The following is a 16,791-nucleotide window of genomic DNA, read 5'->3' on the forward strand; positions in this document are numbered from 1 at the left end:
TTTACAGATATACAGGGCTACACATAGGCGGAGGGTAAGGCTAAAAGCAGTCAAATGTATTAAACATCATAAACCCGTCTTTTTAGACAATAACAAGACATGGGTGTCATGTAGGCAAAAATTTTTTTAATGGGACTGAATTTGTATTTAACGTGATTGCAATTTAATAAAAACGTTAGAAATTGATAAGTAGCCTAGCCTATATAGCCTAACGTTTCCTATCCACGGTTATTCAAACAGCGAATAAATTATATATAGAAAGTGACATTATCACTAACATTGATCTATCGCGAGTTTAAGCACTCTAAAAAATCTTTATAATCACTGAAGCTGTATACAATATGAAATGAATCTCTTACTTACATTGTACTTACATCTGCGCTTTGTTGTTTATTGTGAGAGAATTCGCAAGAGTCCGGTATTCAGTCAGCGAACGCGCGCGCACTCAACAAAACTGATGAGTTTCAACGATGACTCATCTGAACTCCTCTGATTGGCCATTGTATTCCTAAATTCAACAGTATTGTGTGTGATTGATTAAAATGCGCAACACCGTAAAAACGCCTAAAATGAAAATAAGGTGCAACATGAGCAGATCTTAATTTAATGCCGCAATCGACACTGTCTATTCATATTCATTTTGTTAGCTACAGACGTAATAGATTTAATTTGTTTGTGCAAGGGTATTTTTGTCCAATTTAGTGGCATTTTTGCCCCAAGTCCCCAGGCCAGAGGAAGGCTAAGCCGATCCCCAGCCTTACACACGCTCCGCCTATGGCTATACAGTCATATAGAAACAAAGACCAAAAGACAGGTATGCCTACAAACAGACAGATAGCTAGATAGACTGTGTGTTACTAAGTGGTTGCTGAGATAGTATGAGTGGTTGCTAGTGAGGTTCTGGGTGGTTACTATTCTTGGGGTGTTCTGGATTGTTGCTAGATTGTTCTGTCTTTTTGATAGGACTAGTGGTTTTCAACCAGAGGGCCGGGGCCCACTAGAGGGCCTTAGCAAACTCCCAAAGGGATGCCAAGACCTTATTTTAATTATCTTTTTTCTTTAAAGAATCAGCATTCCCACTTTCTTGAAAACCTTGAATATATGAGGAGTATTTATATTTATAACATTTAATATTTATAAATCTGTTTAAATGTGTGATTTCTAGACCTTGGTCTAGAAAAGTCATGCATGAACAGAATCTTATAATTCCATAGACATTTTAGAATGAATTAAATCAGATATTTTGGGTAAACATATTTGTAAAAAAAAAAATCCTTATCCTTCCTTATTCAGTGAATCAAGAACAACTGGAAAAAGTAATTTTCATATTGTGGGCAGTGGGGGGCCTTGGAGTAAAAAAAAAAAAAAGTTGACAACAGCTGTAGGATGTTCAGAACGGTTGCATGGTGACAGATTACAGAGTACTAGCCTAATTTTCGTGTGAAATAATAACCGAAAAGCATGACTTTTCTCAACCTCCGTCATTTATCATAAGTATATATATATATATATATATATATCTGATTTGACTACAAGAACATACTTCCGTTTAAGAACTCGTTGAGCTGCGCTCAGGAGAGAGATGAACACCTTCCTCTTTGTTAGACATCAGGAAGTGATGCATACACACACACGCACGTATGTTTTGAAAGTTGGATTTCCCCACCTCAGTCAGTGTAGCGAAGAATTAATGTATTGCTTAATAATGGGATACATGTCAACATCTGGTCCGTCTGCGGTATGTGCGCTCTATGTTTACACTCTACCTGATATTGCCTTTTTGTTCGTGGTGAATTCGGATCTGTCTTTAACTACGTGTTTGTATGTTTACATTTAGAAATTCGAACAGATGAGTATCTGCATTCAAAAATAAAAAGCGGGAATGAATGGCGTTGCCTACTTAGTTTACATTCATCACGTACAGTATAACACATAACACATATTCGGTGGTTGACAAAAACTGTAAAAAGTGAAACTATGGAGTGTCTTGAAGGTAGTTCACCAAAACTGCTTCCTTCATTTACTTATCTTCTTATCGTTTCAAAACCGTTTGACTTTCGTTCTTCTGTGGAACATAAAATAACATATTAGGAAGAATGACATTCTCAGTCTTCCATTGCAAATTTTCCATACAGTGAAAGAAAATATTCATTACTTGTGCTGTCATTCTGTCTTCTCATTAATTTGAATTCCACGTAAAACATAAAGTCATTCAGGTTTGGAACAACATGAAGGTGAGTAAATCATGACAGAATTTAGTTTTTGAGTGACTTTCCATTTAAGGAGCTATTTTCACTTACCGGACCCCTTAAAAACTTTAGCTGGAGCAACCAGGGGGTTTTTTTTGTTTGTTTTTTGAGGGGGACCGTCATACAATTTTACCCTGTGTGTATTTCAACATTTTGAATATCAGTATTTTAGGCCAGTAGTTCTCAATCCTCTCCATGAAGTACCCCCAGCACTGCACATTTTGTATGTCTCCCTATATCTGACACACCCACTTCAGGTCTTGCAGTCTCCACTAATGAGCTGATGAGTTGAATCAGGTGTGATAGATGAGGGAGACATACAAAATGTGCAGTGCTGGGGGTACTTCATGGAGAGGTTTGAGAACCACTGTTTTAGGCTAAATATTAGTTAGTCACAATCAGGGTTTTCTGAAAAAAAAATTGCAGTTAATTTCATAGTCATTGTGGCATTAATTAAATTTGTAAAAAGTGCCATGTTTTTTATTATTATTTATTTTTACATCTTTTTTAACGTGACGCCTCAGGACACTGATTGAATTGCCACTTCAATGTCCCATTTTGCAGGTGCTTTGCTGAACATTTAAATCTGAGCTCAACCAATCACAGTTGTGTATCAGCCTTATTTGATGGATTGATCCTCAATCATGTCGGATTTGAATGACAACTCTTTGAACATAAATTTCTTGAAAGAATCTGTGTTGAAGAGGCTCTGTGAGTCTCTTGACAAGGCCAACAATAAGGGATGGCGAAAACTGGGGGAGATTGTGAAAAGTGACAAGCGATTCAAAGTGAGGTAATAACTTTTTCTCTCTTTCTTTTAATGTAATATATACTAATAAACTCACAGTCTTTTTCTTACTGTCTCCTTCCACTCACATGCACAGTCTCGATGATATGGACATGTGTTCTCTGAAGGCTTTGGAGGCGGATGGAAGTCCTTCCCGCAGTCTGCTCAAACTCATTGGAGATCAAGGATGTATGGTGGGTGAACTGGTGGAGTTTCTACAGATCGTGGGTCATACGGATGCCCTGCAGTGTCTGAAACCTCCAGGTACAGCAGCCTCAGTGTAAACATGGTACAGAAAGCGTGTATGTTTCAACAGTGCATCACATTATCTAATGTTGATTGTTTTGTAAATGCTCTGTACTAAATATGAATTCACAAATGTGAAAGCAAAACTGAAACATGACTGTGACACAGGCTTGAAGAAGTGATATTTCTCTTAGGCCCATGCAAAATGTGCAAATTTTTTCCTGTACCAGTTGTCAAAGATAATATGAACTCTGTGTAATGGATTTAAAAATTCTAAAATGTGTTAATATGAAAATATGTGCGGTTATCAATATTAAAATATTAATGTGCACAGCTCACACAAAAGTCACTTTAAAACCAGCCAGCTTTCTGCTAGTCAGTGTGGCGAGTTTGTGTGACCAATTTGTACTTTTTGCGAAATCTGCATGTAAATCTTTCACACAAAATTGCAGATTTTTTTGCCTGCTAGTAGAACAACGGTAAATATTACTGCACCTTTACTTACACACACTTTTTTTGTAACTGAAAGAATTAGTGTAATACGCAACTTTCAAATGACGTGCATTCAAATTCTGCTGAAACGTCTGGCATAGATTATGTGCAGATATAGTCTTAAGTAATTTATTTGCATTCATAGGTTTAGTTGCTGTTTTCTGAATTGATCTCACAGGAATTCAAATCCTCGTCCAGCCGCAGTCGGTGGCTGTCATTGCTGGACACAACCTTCGTCTCAGTTGTTATGCTGTTGGTGCTTCACATGTGCAATTCCAGTGGTTTAAGAAAACGGAAGAGGTGTGTAGATGTATAACATTGCAAGAAAGCAACATAAATAACTGTCAGTCATTCACATGAATTACATAACTAAGGCAACCCTTCAGGTACATAACAGCTCCTCCCCAGACCTGGTGTTCAGTCCAGTCCGGCTCAAAGATGCAGGGTTTTACATCTGTCGGGTGAACTGTGGAAACGCGTATGAGTTCAGTCACTGGGCCCAAGTAGATGTCCTCGATGTTCCACCAAGATATGGTAAGTCATTTGTGATCAGCAGAGACAAGTAAGAAATTTGGTTGAATTGTCTTGATTGATATGCCACTGATATCAAACTTGATGCTTTTTGATCAGGATTCGTGTCTCTGGCTTCAGAGGGCAGGCCAAGGGTGCTGATCCAGCCTCAACCTCAAAGGCTGCTGGTGGGAGATTTACTCTATCTGGAGTGTGGAGCTATTGGAAGACCCCTACCGCAATATCAATGGTACAGAAATGGAGTGCCGATCAAAAAAGCCACTAAGAGGATGTACACTGTAAGAGGACCAACAGATGACACATTTTTGGATAAATTCACTATTGTTCACTTGGTTAGATACATTTCATTTCTGAGACAGCTTGGATGAAGTAGATTTAAAAAAAATTCTACACTGAAAAAGAAACCACTCAGAAAATGCTAGCAAGTTTCACAAATAATTACAAAGAAACGACAGGTAATACATTGAATTAAACATGAAATTATGAAGTGGAAAGACTGAAATTATATTTTCTTGTAAAATGTACTCCAATATCTTTGTATTATTTTCAACTGTCAAAAATCTAAATTTTTACAATGTAGTGAGAGTGATTGAATTATTATTTTTTTGTTTAAATCAGGTCAAGAATTTGTTGCCAGAGCACCAGGGAAGGTATCGCTGTGAGATCTTCTGCAGTAATGAACGAACATGGAGCAATGAAGTGGATGTTGTTGTTGTTGTTATAGGTATGCATCATATCTTTTGTTTTATATTTATTCTTTGGTTAGATGTTTCCTGATCAAATCTGAACAGTAGTGACTTAAAGGCACAGTTCACCCAAAAATTTAAATTCTGTCATTTACCCACCCTCAAGTTAGTTGCTGGTCCCCATTGACTTGCTTAGTTTTTTTCTTTTCTCCATACTTTGGAAGTCAGTGAGGACCAGCAACTGTTTGGTAAAACTCTTCTTTTGCGTACAGCGGAAGAAAGAAACCCATACAGGTTTGGAACAATTTGAGGGAGAGTAAACGACGACAGAATTTTCATTTTAAGGCTGGAATACATTGCACGACTTTAAAGATTTTAAAACACTATGCGTCATACACTTGCCGACTTTGCAAATGGTTGCAGAGAAATCTGGTCTTCATACACTAATCGACTGTGCATCACACACTCAAGTTGTTCGGAAATGCAGAAACATGTTCCTCGTTGCTAAAAGACGCATGACAAATAAAAACAATATGTGCTCTAAAGTTGGCTTAAATCTTATCTTCCGATTGTATGAAATCATAATTGTATAAAACCTAATATATGCATACTGGCTGCTACTTTTGGAAACTAGCGTTGACTTGCGTTCAGACTGCAAATCTGTGCAAAAGTCGTTTAGTGTATTCTAGCCTTTAGTTTTTACAGTATAAATCTAACATGCATAACTGCAGGACAATCTAGTTTAGATCCCTAGAAATGGTCTTTGCAATGTCAAATATCTCCTATCCAACTCTAGTGCAGAGACAATTTGTACAATGATTTGTATGGCAATGTAATTCATTCTAGTGGACTGCCTGATTGCCGATAACATATAATGTTATTGGTCAATTTACCAAAAAAAGTGTGAGCTTGATGTCTTTAAAAAGTAAAATTCTTTTTTTATCTGTATTTACTCATTTTGTGGTCCAACCCTTTATTCTTCCTCAAGCAAATCCTTGCCATTCTGAAATGAAAGAGCCAAGAATATCTCGTGAAATTTCAGGAGCAATGGAGTGCTCTGAAGGTATTATCTAAGATGTAGTGGCACCCATCTACCCCTTTTTGACTTTTGACATCAACCCCTTTGTGGAATCTGAATCTACTTCACGTCGTACTAAATAATCATACTGTCACACCGAATCACCGATTAATGCATGCTGTAAAAACTAATGAACGTTCCAGGTTTAAAACCAGTATATGTGGGATGCATTTGATTACCACAAATAATGTGAATACATTTAGGTCAACATGATTTTCTGTGATAATTGACAGCATGCCACAGTTGAGCTTGTTTTGAACCCGGAGCACCTTTAAAGATTTTTCACCTACTCTCTTGACTGCTTCACTGATTGAGGTGGAGGAAGACTCTTTGATAGATCTGATCTGCATGACTGTTGCAAAAATGAGAACATTCCCATTCCAGTTGTAAAGTATGCAGTGTGAGAACAATGTTTTTGTTAAATGGTGGTAGGGGTTCACTGTGGCAGGATGGGGTTAGTTATCATACCTCAAAACTAAGTTTTTGGTCTTGGAAAAATGGTTTCCTCTTGTGATCTATAAGCATTATTTTCTCTTCATTACTGTCATAATCATGTTCCTTTAAATACGCATAATCTAAAAACCTAATATATTTCTCTTTTTATAGATGATTTTTTGATTATTGATAGGGGTAAGTTGTGTTCCCATCACATTTAGTTTTGAACACTTCTGACTTATTGCGACAGTGAATGATTATGACTTTTTCCCATCAGATTACAGACTTGAGAAACCTTATGGTGAGTAGACCAAATAATTACTATGAATTAACGTAACTTGAATACAAATCAAAATGGCTGGAGTCTCATTTTTCACACAAAGTTTTTCTTCCTTTAGCTACAGACAAAGTGGCTCTTCTGATTGGTAACCTCGCATATCGAAACCACCCACAGCTGAAAGCACCCATGGTTGACGTGTACGACCTCACCAATCTGCTGCGGCAACTCAACTTTAAAGTGGTGTCTCTACTGGATCTAACCGAGTTCGAGATGAGGAACGCTGTGGAGGAGTTCTTGTCCCTGCTTCATAAGGGAGTGTATGGTACTGTGACTTCTATACAGTTTATGCTACTGCGGTCTCCTATAAACATTGTAATAATTTGAAATTCAAGAACCTTTTTCCACTGTAAAGATCCTTTTGTGTGATGTAAAGGTCCCATGGAGGTTCTTCATGAAACCACAGATGCCAATAAAGAATCTTTATTTTTAAGAGTGTACCTGGTTAAACATTGACTTCAGATGTGATTAGGAAAGAATTAGTTATTTTCTCACCGTTTACTCACCCTTGTGTCATTTCAAATCTGTTTAACTTGGTGTCTTCTATGGAGCACAAAAGGAGATCACGCTTCTCATTTCCATATAACAGAAGTATACAGTGACCAGGGGCTCAAAAAGTTTAAAAAGCGCCATTAAAGTACCATATAATTTGAGCTTTCACATATTGAAACTTGGTGTGTTAATATCGGTTATGAGACACATGAGAACTAATGGCAAATATTTTGGACATCTTTCATGACAAACCTGGCACAACACGTGTCAAAACGTGTCCTGTTTGAATATGTACTAGATGTGCTAATATTGCAGTAATGAACGTGCACAATATTATTACTGTAGGCACTTTAAAATACTCAGAATAATTCTATACACCTTTATTATCTGATTTTAGATAATCCTTATTGTGTCGATTTTTAGAATGCAGATTAGCTTCTTTTCCAACACTGTGTATGCTACATAAAAATTTGTTCAGCTTTTCATATTGGTCTTGATGCTTAATATTTATTTAAATAATTAATATTTAATTTGAATAATTTGTTTACACATTTCTAACTGGACTAAAACATGCAAGCCAGAAAAGATCTTGATATTGGTTCCAATTGTTTTGTTCTTTATAGTTCTTTATAGTGTATTATGCAATGTTTTATTTAAATGTTTTTAAATGTTCAAGTTCTTTTTTTTTTTTTTTTTTTAAGTTGTTGAACTTGTTTTTAATAGAATAACACTGAAGTTTGTTGATCTTTTCAGCCTGTTTTTGTAATTCAATGCAATACCGTATACTGTGATAAATGTTTCAGCACTCATTGTGATACGTAAATGTGATACCGTCACATGCCTGATATGTACACAAGTTCAAATTGTCATCTTCAGCCAAGAGAAAGCTTTTGGTTTGGGTAAATGTTTGGTTAATGCTTCATGCAAAGCTATCATATGACTTATGTAATATAGTAAACGTGTCAAACTGAGCTTCTTTTATGGTACTTTTTTGGTCCTTTTTGGAGGTTGAAAGTGATTCACTATCCACTTTCATTGTGTGGAAAATAACAGACAATACACTCTGTAAAATATCTTCTATATATTATTTAGTGTTCACCAGAAGAAAGTCATACAGGTTTGGAATGACATGAGAGTGAGTAAATGATGTCAGAATTTTCTTTTTTTTATGAAATGACTCTTTGACGATTGCTCCTCCCTTTAGGTTTGTTGTATTATGCTGGACATGGTTATGAGAACTTTGGGAACAGCTTCATGGTGCCTGTTGATGCCCCAAATCCATACCGTTCAGGCAACTGTCTCTGTGTTCAGAGCATTCTGAAACTGATGCAGGAGAAGGAGACTGGACTCAATGTCTTCCTCCTCGACATGTGCAGGAAAAGGTGTTCATTTTGTGGCTTTATATCATATTCGCATTGGGAATTCATACATTGGTTGTCATCATTCTAACACTAATTTATTGCTTCAGAAATCTACATGACGATGCCACACCAAATGTTGTGCTCAAAGTTACAGCCAATATTGTGTTTGGATATGCCACGTGAGTTACTGAGTGTCTTTCTTTTTCATCCAGAAATAACATGCTGAAGTACATTTTGTTTACTTTATGTTACTTTAAGTTATGTTGAGATATATTATGTTTGTGAAGTTGCCAAGATGCTGAGGCTTTTGAACTGAGTTCAAGTGGATTCACCAATGGAGTCTTTATTAAATTCCTGAAGGAGCGCCTCCTAGAGGATGAGAAGATAACGGTTTTGCTAGACAGTGTGGCTGAAGGTGAGGGAACCTTGAGCATGTTAAAGTTAAATGAAGAGTTACAGCGTTTATTAGTTAAATGCAGGTCCATTAAGCTCAAACAAATTATTAACTGATTGGAAAAGTGTACTACTACTTTCAGTACTTATTTTGCACTTTGACTACTACTTCAAAGATTCATTTTAAATATTAAAATAAATCAAATTTATATTTCATCTACTCATGTTTGGTTGCATGTCTTGACAATCAAACTACTGTTCTGATTGTTTGTAGATATGGGTCAGTTTGACCCCACAAAGGGTAAGCAGGCTCTAGAGATCCGCAGCAGCCTGTCAGAGAGACGGTCCCTCACCGATCCCATCCGCCCCGGGGACTACTCCGATGCAGCCGAGGCACACAACATGCTCTGGTCTAAAGCACATGGTAATGTCAGCTACTTCACAATATTGTGCAACTCATTTGAATAACCATATAAAATAGGTTAACTTTTTTTTTTTTTGTCAAAATTAAATGTATACAAAAAAATGTTGTTAATAAAAATAACATTTTTCGTGATTACTAGTAATGAAAATATTATAATATATTTATATAGTATAATTTCATAATATATCTAAATAGTATAATTTCATAATATATCTAATTTTATATATTCCATTTTAAAACATTATTAAATGAAGTAACAATTGTATTTATAAAAACCATATATATATATTAGTTATTTCTTCCTCACCATATTTTCATCAACAGTGTTTTAATTGAAATCATTTAATTATTATCATGAAGCATATTTTTCCTAATTTCCATCATTGTTGACAATACCAAAAAAAAAACTTGATCAAACAACTATTTTCATTTCGTCATGACATGATTCCTATCATCTCATCTGATGATATTAACAGATGATAGTTTTTGACGAGTGAAATACTATAGTACTGTAAATGTAGTTTTTCTCAGCATTTGTCAAACTTTTGCATTTGTGTTTCAACCCAGAACTGCCGGAGAGTAAAATTCTGGACTTTGAATGTGGAGTTCAGATAAAAATGGACTTTGCTGCTGAGTTTTCCAATGTGCTGGTCATCTACACCAGCATTGTGAAAAAGCCAGAAGAGATGCTGTCTTGTCAGGCACACATAACTAACCTCCCTTTGGTTAGTGGTCTTTGTTTTTATTTTGGAGAAAGAAACGGCAATTATTCTTAATCACTACCATTAAAAGATGCGGGGACACATCTTTAAAAAAAAAAAAGGACACATTAAATGGATCAAAAGTAATAATAAAAAATGTTAATACAATTTCTATTTAAAAATGCTGTTCCACTGAATTCTCTATTCATCAAAGAATGTATCACATTTTCCACAAAAATATAACAATGTTGAAAACCGCACAACTGTTTTCAACATTGATAATAATAAGAAATGTTTTGTGATCAGCAAATACGCATATTTGAATGATTTCTGAAGACTGGAGTAATGACTGCTGAAAATTTAGCTTTGCCATCACAGAAAAATGCATTAAAATAAAAAACAGTTATTGTAGATTGTAATAATATTTTTAAATATTACAGTTTTTACTGTATATTGTGAGCAGATAAATGCAGCCTTGGTGACCATAAGAACCTTCTTTCAAAAATATTTAAAAATCCTAACTTTTCACCAGTAGTGTATATCTGCAGAAGTCAATGTAAAATACTATTCAGTCTAATTATTTAGCTGCACAGTATAAACTAATCAGTTTTTTGTTTTTTTTAAGAATTGGACTAATAGCATTCTTGTCAATATTCCATAATGCCTATATTGCCTATAAATAAAACATGAAACATGTTTCTTAACATATGTTTGCAATAAATAATGTTTTTCCTATTACCTGACTTTTGAAGGATCTGGATGTGGACCCTAAGCTGATGAATAAAGAAACTCTGGAGGAAACAGGAAGCTTCCTACTTTCAGGGAGTCTTCCTCAGCACTGCCTCTACACCAGACTCGGTTCACTGCAGAAACTCAAGGTACAGCTCAAGACTGACTGACAATATTTATTTAGATCTGATTTACATTACATATATAATTCAAAACTACCTTGATACCTATTTTTCCTTCTTCCTGATTTACAGGAGGAACTAGCTTTCACTGTCTGCCTACACGTCCAGTTTAACTCCCTAGACGACCTGGTCCAGTGGAACATGGACGTTAACGTCGGCAAGCCCCTCACTGCCAAACTGGATCTCAACCGTCCCACCAGGAAGAACAGCTGTCAGCTGACGTGTCACATGCCACACAGCCCCTCGACCAGCCCCAGCCACAGTCCCGCGTCTGACCGCCGCTTCCACAGCCAGGGCCCCCAGCAGCACACCAACCCCTACCTCAACGTCTGTGAGCCCCTCCACGGAGCTGTAGGGGGTTATGGGGACTTTAGATTATACGGTGACCATACATATCAATATGAGAATATGCCATGCTCACCCTTCCTGAACCCACCAAGTATTCCCATTGAGACCACTGATGACATTGACGACATGCAGAATGAGTTCATGAATAGTTTGCAACTCTATAACCATCCCTGAGTGAGTACACCGCGTTAAACCAATGATTAAAGGGATACTCCACACAAAAATGAAAAATTCTCATCATTTAGCCATCCCAGATGTATATGACTGACTTTCCTTCAATGAACACAGATTTTTTTAGAAAAATCCATCTCGGTGAATCTATATAATGGAAGTGTATGGGATCACCAAAGTTGGCACTTCAAAAATTAAAAACCACACAAAGTGAACTTGATGGCAATCCATCTGACCCCAGCTATGGAAGCAATGGTTTAGTTAAAGTTAGTAAATATTAGTGTTTTTCTCATATACTTGTGGTGTTTTGCTTCAGAGAACATTGATTCATCAACTGGGGTCGTATGGATTACTGTCGTGTTTGCTTTGTGAAGCATCGGCTTTGTCAAAAAGTCTAAAAAGTTGTCCAAAAAGTCATATACATCCAGAACGGCATTAGAATGAATAAATTATGAGAAAAATTATCATGTAAGCTGAAGTGCCCCTTTAAAGACTGTGTAGTTAGTATATTAAATGTCAAGGGTGTATTTTTCTTTTTCCGTTTTTTTTTTAAAGATTTTATTTTTTTATTATTATTATGATAGGACAGATCAGATGTAGCGAAGGGAGAGAGAGAGAGGGGGTGGGATTGGGAAAGGTCCTCGAGTCGGGATTTGAACTTGGGACACCGCATTGCAACAGCTGTTAAAATGTTGTCTATCGATTAATGACCACTTTATAAATCAACTAAAATTAATTCTTTCATACGTTGATTGCATTCTTTTGCATTTGGTGGTGATTGTAATGCAAAAATGTATCATCTCAAGTGATTGTCTCATCTCTATCAGTTTTCAGTCTTTACTTTCATGTGACTAACTTATTACGGCACCTTCAAAATATTTTAGCGTAAAGAAAATACTGTAGCACTGTTACTGTAAGTATTTAGTCCTTTAAAATTATAATTTGTTAAAAATCCTGTCACCTTATTACATCTCAAAACGTCTCTTTTTTTCATATGGATTTTAAACATATTTAGAAAAATAATCTTTATTTTTAAACAAAAAGTGCATGAATCAAATGTCATGATTATCTTTTAGTATGTAGATATTGGTCATAACTCTGACTTTGTAATGTAAGATTACTCAATGAGAAAGTCAGTCACAATTTGATAAAAAAATAAATCGATAAAAACAAACTATTGATTAAAAAGAAAAACGAGAAACCAAACAAAAGAACTCGGAATAAATTTCTGAACAATGACATTCATCTCTTGTGTGATCAATATTTCTCAGGAAATGGAAACTTAATCGTTTCACTGCATAAGCAAATGCGTGTCATCAAGACGTTAGACAACTAGATGACTTTGACTTCCTCTACACATTACACAAGAGTGCACTTCTCCTCAGCCTTGGATTTCATCTCCACAAATGTGGCCTGAGCCTTTTCTTTGAGCTGCCCCATATCCATGTTCTGAAGGTTCTGCATTTGACCCATGATGGACTCCTTTTCCTCCTCCTGTGGCGCCTCTCCATCCACCATCTTGATCAGTTCTTCTGGCACGTCAATGTCATCTCCGGCCTGCTGGATCATAATCTCATCCTGTTCACTGTGAGAAAAACAAACCGCATGTCAATCAAACCAGATAAATCTAATAGCACTTCTTTGCTCATACGTATTGGCCCGAATATAAGATGACCCTGATTATAAGACGACCCCCCTTTTTCCAGATGTACCTTTTGGAAAAAGGCTTTTTAAAAAACAAGTAAGGATTACACACCCAGAACCCATAGTTTGCAGACATGCCTCAAGCAAGACTTTAATAAATAAAACAGAGCATGAGGTGATTTTACCTATTTAAACTACTTCAATAAATAGTCACATTGTCTCTCAGGATGCTGATTTGATACTTATTTGTTTTCTTTTTAAAATGATTAAAGTGTTGATTAGAGCATGCAATATTTTAGTTTTTATTTTGTACAGATACTGGCCATACCTATGACACTTTTTTACTTACAGTAGTTTAGCGAGCCAGTTTGATTAGAAATAATGAAAAATAAAAAGACATTAAATGAAATAACAATAAGAAAGCATTCTTTGAAATAAAGGAAAAGTAAATATGTTCATTATAAAAAAATACCTGAAAGTTTTTTATGATTTAAGTAGATTTTTTTATTATTAATTATATGTATTTTATGTAGATATAATTAATAGTTTCTTTAAAGAGAATTTTATGTCATCGGAGAATAGAATAATTAATCATTTTCAACTTTATGAAGGCCTTGTGTAGAATAAAAAAAGGACTAGACTATTTATTTATTTACTTAAGTTTGTTTAATAATAAGTACAGTTGCCTCTGTGATTATTAATGATGATAATTAACTTATTATAAAATTAACATTCATTTCGGAAAAAAATCTGATCTAACACTTCAAATGCCGAATATATGGTTACAGCTTTGCAAAATGTTAATAGTTTATTTCTATACTAACCTTAAGTGTGCACTACATTAATTGAATTGCATCACTGTGACTATAGATTTTATATCTATGGTTCACAACCAGGGGGCCAGAGCCAGGGCCACTATATAGGGGGCCTTAGCAAACTTCTAAGGGGGGCACAGAATTACTCCCATTTAATTTCAAATTAGACAAAAGTTGTAAAAGAAGCTAAACCAACTAAAAAATAAAGATATTTTCTTATAGGTAACCTAGCCTAGAGGTACCCTAATTATAAATGTGACTTCTAGACCTGGAAAAGTCATGTAAAATAATAACTCCATTTTAATTTTTATACATTTTCTCTAAGGAGTTCAACTTCTCTCTTCATCCACATGAAACTGCACACAGTTTGACAGCTCTATAGCAGTGCTGTTAAAGCTCACTTTAGGGATTAAGCACTGCAGGTGGTTAAACCCTGAACATCCAGACTCATTATTTTAGTTTACTACATTATGCCTTGATCTCCTGCCACAATCTGCACTGCAACCTTCACACACTTGATAGCTTAACCATCTCTGCAAACTGATGCTATCCATGTGCTGCTTAAGCACAGTCAGTCAGGGACAGGAATAGCTAAATTACTGAAAGAGATTTGTTTATCTTCTCCTGGGACTCTCACCTTTGGAATTCGATATTTTTCTCTTAAACAAGTCCTCAGACAAGCCCTTTCTGCCTTTCTTGTAGCATATTCTGCATCTCTCTCCATTCTTTATTCCCAAAGAAGCAGGCAATGTACAGGAGATGAGAAAAGCACAAAGAACAGAAGTAGAAAATGAACAGGAACGTAAGCAGCAGTCAAGAACTGTTACAACAGTGTTATCAGAAAACAGCACAGCATCAGGGTACTTCATGTAATGTATACATTTAACACATTTAATAAATTTAACATGTATTTATAATAGTTGAAATATAGGGGATGCGATTTCTTTCACCACTCAACCAATGCTAACATGAGTATCACATGATACTAACATGAGTATCATGTGAAAGTTATGCTTCACATCACAAAACAATTATTAAAAATGTGTTTGAAAATTGGCTGATATATTTCAGTTTGTTCCTTGTGAATTTAATACTCACTTGAATTTACAACATTATTGAAAACCTCCTGGATAAAATGGACTTGAATGGCCAATGTTTTTAAAGGGGTCATATGATGCTTTTTTAAAGATCATTATTTTGTGTATTTGGTGTAACGACTTACTTTTCGTCCACCATCTGCTTCTGATACTCCTCATATTCTTCTCTGGACATTCCATCATGAGACATTTTGCTAGTTGTTCTTGTTTCTTCAACTGGCTGATCACAATGAATGAGAACTGATGTTCCTTCCAAAAAACAAAAGATACTCTACTGCTTTCCTTTTTTCCCCAATCAAGCTTTAGCTTCAGGATTGGTCTATCAGAGTAAATCCAATGAGAGGCTTTTCTGTGCGACAGCCCTGCAGTTGCATCACCAAGAACATCCTGCATGACCGTGGCCAAAAAAAGAGTAACCATATTCTGCCAAATTCCATCAGCTGGTCTGAGCCCTTTGTTTCTATTGTCAGAAAACAGATTAATTAATCTTTTGCTCTTCATTTGCAATTTTGTCAAGGTCTTACTGGTTAGGATAAAATGAGAATGTTTGTGCCAGACACTTACAGTAATTATACACACACACACACACACACACACATGCAGTTAGGTCATATATTTTGACACAGGCACAGTTTTTATTATTTTATCTATTGACCAAAACATATTCAAGTTACAATGAATATTGGCTTAAAGTGCACACTCTGATTATTAATTTGAGGGTATTCACATCACAATTTGAGGAAAGGTTAAGGAATTACAGCTCTTTAATATGTACCTCCCCCCATTAGAAGTGGCCAAATCAACAGTTTGGTTCATTCTGAGAAAAAAGAAGGCACTGGTGAGCTCAGCTACATAAAAAGACCTGGACGTCCACGGAGGACAACAGTGGTGGATGATCAGAGAATCGATTCACCACAAGGTGAAAACAAAGACTTAGATAAAGCCTGACCAGTTCTGGAAAAGCATTCTTTGGGCGGCTGATATTAAGATCAAACTGTACCAGAATGATGAGAAGAAAAAAGTATATAGAAGGCTTGGAACAGCTCATGATCCAAAGCAAACATCATCTGTGAAACATGGTGGAGCAGTGTGATAGCATGAGCGTGCATGGCTTCCAGTGGCACTGGGTTACTGCTGTTTAGTGACGTGACAGAAGACAGAAGCAGCCGGAAGAATTCTGAAGTGTATAGGAACATACTGTCTGCCCAGATTCAGTCAAATGCAGCAAAGCTGATTGGGCAGCGCTTCATAGTACAAGTGCACAATGACCCAAAACATACAGCAAAAGCAACCCAGGAGTTTTTGAAAGTAAAAAAGTGGAATATTCTGCAGTGGCCAAGTCAGTCTCCTGATCTCAACCCAATTGAGCATGCATTTCACTTGCTGAAGATAAAACTAAAGGCAGAAAGACCAACGACAACTGAAGTCAGCTGCATTAAAGGCCTGGCAAAGCATGGCAAACTAGGAAACCCAGTCTCTGGTGATGTCTATTTGTTCCAGACTTAAGGCAGTCATTGCCTGCAAAGGATTCTCAACAAAATATTAAAAATTAACATTTTATTTATGATTACATTTATTTGTCCAATTACATTT

The 16,791-nt window shown here is 36.0% G+C and overlaps 2 protein-coding genes across 2 annotated transcripts; one reads left to right on the forward strand and one right to left on the reverse strand.

Annotated features, from left to right (window-relative positions):
- The first annotated feature begins 1,559 nt into the window (after positions 1–1,559).
- Positions 1,560–12,791, forward strand: LOC107720256 (mucosa-associated lymphoid tissue lymphoma translocation protein 1-like). Its single transcript, XM_016527917.1, has 18 exons — positions 1,560–1,738; positions 2,814–3,042; positions 3,134–3,300; positions 3,953–4,074; positions 4,161–4,308; positions 4,405–4,583; positions 4,924–5,029; positions 5,980–6,054; positions 6,676–6,699; positions 6,782–6,805; positions 6,903–7,106; positions 8,538–8,715; positions 8,802–8,873; positions 8,982–9,109; positions 9,362–9,511; positions 10,079–10,236; positions 10,965–11,090; positions 11,196–12,791. The coding sequence occupies exons 2-18, from the start codon at positions 2,894–2,896 to the stop codon at positions 11,643–11,645; spliced, it is 2,460 nt and encodes an 819-aa protein (XP_016383403.1). The 5' UTR covers positions 1,560–1,738; positions 2,814–2,893; the 3' UTR covers positions 11,646–12,791.
- A 91-nt stretch (positions 12,792–12,882) lies between these two features.
- On the reverse strand, positions 12,883–15,432 carry LOC107720257 (complexin-4-like). The gene is made up of 3 exons (XM_016527918.1): positions 15,324–15,432; positions 14,739–14,826; positions 12,883–13,199 (listed from the first exon to the last, which is right to left on the reverse strand). Exons 1-3 carry the CDS (start codon positions 15,386–15,388, stop codon positions 13,002–13,004), a joined length of 351 nt encoding a protein of 116 aa, XP_016383404.1. The 5' UTR covers positions 15,389–15,432; the 3' UTR covers positions 12,883–13,001.
- Positions 15,433–16,791: the final 1,359 nt, after the last annotated feature.

Source organism: Sinocyclocheilus rhinocerous, unplaced genomic scaffold (genome assembly GCF_001515625.1).
Source record: "Sinocyclocheilus rhinocerous isolate Xijiao unplaced genomic scaffold, SAMN03320098_v1.1 scaffold62, whole genome shotgun sequence".
In the NCBI taxonomy this organism is placed as follows: domain Eukaryota; kingdom Metazoa; phylum Chordata; class Actinopteri; order Cypriniformes; family Cyprinidae; genus Sinocyclocheilus; species Sinocyclocheilus rhinocerous.